General features: G+C 38.9%; 1 protein-coding gene across 1 annotated transcript; it reads right to left on the minus strand.

Moving 5' to 3' along the window:
- Window positions 1–1291: 1291 nt before the first annotated feature.
- On the minus strand, window positions 1292–2889 carry LOC132528062 (protein-L-histidine N-pros-methyltransferase). The gene has a single exon (XM_060164083.1). The coding sequence runs from the start codon at window positions 2734–2736 to the stop codon at window positions 1777–1779; it is 960 nt and encodes a 319-aa protein (XP_060020066.1). The 5' UTR covers window positions 2737–2889; the 3' UTR covers window positions 1292–1776.
- Window positions 2890–4854: the final 1965 nt, after the last annotated feature.

Here is a 4854-nt window from a genome sequence, read left to right on the forward strand (position 1 = left end):
AATATGGAGAAAGCTTAAAATATCGGACGTTCAACAGTGATGCTACCTAGATCTGTCCTGTGCTTCCTGAGGGAGGAGAAAAGAAAAAAAGAAAAGCACAGGAACAAAAGCATCAGTGAGTATTTTGCCATAGGATAGCTATTTAATTGAAAACTATAGCCTATTTTTGTGAATCCCATGGATAACTGACACACAAACTTGCCCAGCCTCATTCTTTTCTCATCATAGTGACCCACTGAAGCATCATTGTCTGGCTAGAACATTTGTACCCACCACTTCCATTTATATCTGAGAAACTGTGTCTCTTCCTACAGCTTCCCCATTTAAATAAATAGCACATGTGAATTGTTCTCTATTATTGTATATTTCACTCTGGAGGTCCTCACGCTTCACCTTTGGGTCCCCACTGGCAGAGTTCTCTGTCTGGCCTTGTTGACTTTTCCATAGGTCATCAGCATTAATCACTTTACCATTGATTTTAGGGTGGTTCTGGCTGCAAGATCTTAATATCTGCTTCCCCTCCTGGCCCCTAATTTACTTTGCAGCTACAATGTTGAGCTGTATGTATCATGTGTGCCAATGGCACATCTAGGAATTGCCATCATGGATGAAAATATAAAAGGTCCAAAGCCAGCAGACCTTTTCCTCAGGATCTAAAGGTTTTTTTAAATAACTTCTGTCTTCTAGGTTCAGGTTCTTTCCATGACTTGAATCAGAGTTATTTTGAGGACTGGTGTGAAAAGAGATACAGTAGATATTTTCTGAGTTTACTTCTAGACTGCTTTGCAGATAGAGCAAGATAATGTGATATGACCTTGCTCTCCTACAAAATTATTGGTGACACACTCAGAGAAGAAACTATGTGTAGGGGTCCTATGAGTCTAATTCTATGTTCCTATTAAACACTTAGTTCAGAGCCTCAGGGAGCTACAGTACCAATCACTGAAAGAATAAATCATTCAAAAGTCATTTCTACCTACCTTAAACAGTTGTTTCTTGATCTTGTTTATTTGTCTGTTTAAATAAGGCTCTTCAGCATTTGGCCTGAATGGTATGTAGGGTGTTCAATCCATCTGCATTTATACTGGTGCTCTAACTAAAATCTCCATCCCAAAGATTTTCCATGTAACATGTGTCCATCAGGATGTTCTGCCAAATGAACAAACACAAAAATAAAAGAATTTATTGGGCAAATATGTTGAATGCTCTTTCTCTTGGAGATTAATAGGAACATTATCATATTAAAATGTGTAATACACATACACATAATAAATTTTTTTTCATCTCCAAAAAAGTTTATTAGCATGATTAAAAACATTTTCTTGAATAATGATAGAATTTCTAAACATGAAAGAGGATCAGTGGCTATACCCTATAACCAATATTTGCAACTGGATGGACAGTTGTATTGCCAGTCTTCATTTTATTAAAAACAATCCATATTTATTGGTTCCATGTGAAGTCATGACTATTGCTTTGCCTGGGAATGAGTCCCTACTGCAATTAAGTATAAAAAATATCTTCCATAATCGGAGTGTGACCTGCATTACTGAGTAAAGAGTTAATAAAAATCCTCAAAGAGTTGGGTTTTTGTTTTTTAAAAAATTCCTTTTACACACTACAAAGAAATAATTAGTATTTTGGCTTTTAAAATTCCTACATGATATTTAGAATGGCAGTCCCCAAAGGTCCTCCCTTCGCATAATTGAGAACGCAGACCCTCTTCCGGAGCATACATTCTTGGGGTGGACTGTGAAAATTTCAAGCTCCACGTGTTTATACTGGTTTGAGAACAAAGACAGCGTCATCCAGAACGTAGTAGTCATTATACATGTCACCTTCACACAGGTATGGCAGTCTAGTGAAAGCTTCGATAACAAAACCAGCTTTTCTGAAAACTTCAGGCAGACTATTCACTTGTTCTTCCCAATTCTGTCCCTTGATTTCCAAAATTTCTGATGGTTTATCCCACTTGCCACCTACGTTTTCCACATAGGGATGAAAAGGTAAGACCAGAGCAAGGATGACCCTGCCTCTAGTTGGCTCCAAGACACTTCTGATATCTTTTAACAAAGTCAGGGGCTGATCACAGCGGTCCAGCAAATTCAAGCAGCTGATGACATCATACTGGAACCCTGTATTCTGCCATTCATTTATACCAAGTACTCTGTATTTCTTCTTCTGAAGCTGCCATATCATAGTTTCAGACAGCTCAGTGGCGTAAATTTCTTCAAAATGAGGGCTCATGATTTTTGTGACTTCTCCATCTCCAGCACCTAAATCAAGAAGTCTATGCGTTTTCCAGTCTGGATTAATTTTAAGCAGTCTCTGAAACTGATCTGGTGAAAAGACAAACATTGAGCCTCTTCCTAGCAACCCATTGATAGATGTTCTAGACATAAACAGGCTAAAAACAGATGACACAAAAGAGTGATATAATTGGATAAACAGCCAGCCCGATTTCTCAATGCTGTTGTTTAAGAAGATCTGTGTTCCTTGATCAAGGTAACTCTGAACAAAGACAGCCTGGAGTGATTCACATAATTTCTCTCTGTTGCACGCATACCACTGGTGGTTCTCCTTCCTGCCGCCCGCGGCGGCCGCCGCCGGCCCGCCGGGGCCGCTCGTCATGTTCACGTACAGGGAGCGGGTGAGCGGGCTCCGCAGGGTCCACATCCTCTGCGCCAGCCACACGGACGCCAGGCTCAGACACAGCCAACCCGCGAGCAGTCTCATCGGGGGCCGCGGCCACTCGCTCGGATCACCGCCGGCGCCGGGGCAAGGAGGAGGACGCGCCACCGCCTCCAGCCGCCGCCGCCGCCGCCGCCGCCGCCCAGGATCGAGCCATCGCGCCCAACTCGCCCATCCAGCCCCTTCAGGGCCGAGGCGGGGGGACCACATAATAAATTTTTACATAACATCTATAATTCCCTATAGAACTAGTGTTTAATGAAACATCTGTTCATTATCACCACATATCATTTTAGGGCCAAAATCAAAGTCCCTTTCTTTGCTCTTAGAGTCATCAAACTACAGTGACAATTATCAAGAGGCCTCCAGGGTTTCACAGCCCATTCATTTTTCTATCACTGCACAGTGTTCAGCATGCAGTTTTACTTAGAGTCAGTGATCACTTAATATTCAATGATTACACGAATAAATGCATTCGGCACTGACTAGAGCTTAGAAATACATATTTTCTGTGAGAGAAATGCCTTTAGTTATAGGACTCATCACACTGGACTTTTGTATCTGTTTAAAAAAACAACCAATTGCCAGGAAAAAAAGCAGTTCAAGAGCATGCCATCATTTATTCAAAGCATCTACCATCTCTTTTGTCCATAAACCACACTAAAGTCTAAACTATGTTTCCAAGAGTTTGTGCATCTTCTCCCAAATGCTTGTATCCTAGCTGAGTACTTGGATCTGTCTTATTTTTAGAGCTGCAGAGTTATAAAACCTCCGAGTGGGAAGGAGCACTTTACAGTCAAGACAGACCAATGGCTTCATCTTCTACATGAGGTAACAGTCTCAGATGGTTCACAGCATTTGCCCAAGGTCAACATGGGAGAAATTTTCGAAGACGTGCTTTGTACTTTTCCCTGTGTATCCAACAGTCCCTAGTACACTTAATAAGAAATTTGACACATTAATTCATTACATTTATACCAATACCTTCTTACGGGCTACTTTTTCAATAGATCAACCTCAGAAGTCTATTATCTTAAGACAACAGAAAGGAAAATTCTCCTCACTAATTAATTAGACTACTGTGTAATTTACTAAGAAATGATATACAGCAGGTCTAGTTTGCAAAAGAAAATCAGATAAAGTGATGAGAGGGTGTCTATGAGAGCTTGTGAGACTAAAGGTGAAAGTGTCCCAGAGTTTATGACAAAAATTTCCTCAGCTCTATGTGACCTCACTTCATCGAAAGTTCCACTATGTATTGCTTAAAAAGGACACACCTGACACTTGAAGTATGAATTGAAAGAATTAGAAAATGTAAAGATGAGAAAGAATTAGAAAATGTAAAGATGAAATGTAGTTTCAATATTAGTATCAGACAGAGTAAACTTTGAATAAATTTATTATGTGAAACAAGAGTATTTACTTTTATATAAGGTAGAATGCACGGTGATTATGTAACAGTTTGAAAACAGTTTATAAGGAAAAAATTGAAAAATGGGAGAAATGGACAAATTTATAATTATGGTAGCTTTTAACAAAAATGTCAATCTTGCAAAAATTTTAAAATGAAGTAAATATAGAGCTTTTTATAATTAGGTGAGTAATAGTAATCATTCAATGGTTAAATAGGCTTTCTACATGCAGAGTAAAAAATTATCTTGTAATTTGCTTAGAACGTGGACATAAACTAATTGCATAAGAGACCACAGGAACATCTCAATACATTCCAAGAACTAGAAAATGTGAAGGCCATTTTCTCTGTAACAAAGCAGTTAAGACTAGGAATGAACAGCAAAATTTTAACCAAAAAGTTACAGGAAAAAAAGAGAGACAACTTTGAAGACGTTTAATTTTATTCTCAGAATGTTAGTTAAAAAGATTCATGTATTTACAAAGCCAAGGCAGATAGTTGAAAATAACCTGTTGTCAGAAATATGTACAAGGAAAAGAAAAATCTGAGAGCTGACTTTAAAGTGAGGCAGTAGACTTGATACTGCAGAAAACTTCATCGCTGGAACTGAAGACAAACAAGGCAGAATCCTAAAATTTGACGGAGAAAGCTAAAGAATGAGAATTAGAGAAGAGGTAACAGTTACGGAGGACAGATGACAGATCCAAATGATCCAGTCCAGATAGGTTAAATTCCTTAGCATCCATTTCCAA

This window comes from Lagenorhynchus albirostris, chromosome 10 (genome assembly GCF_949774975.1).
Source record: "Lagenorhynchus albirostris chromosome 10, mLagAlb1.1, whole genome shotgun sequence".
Taxonomy (NCBI): domain Eukaryota; kingdom Metazoa; phylum Chordata; class Mammalia; order Artiodactyla; family Delphinidae; genus Lagenorhynchus; species Lagenorhynchus albirostris.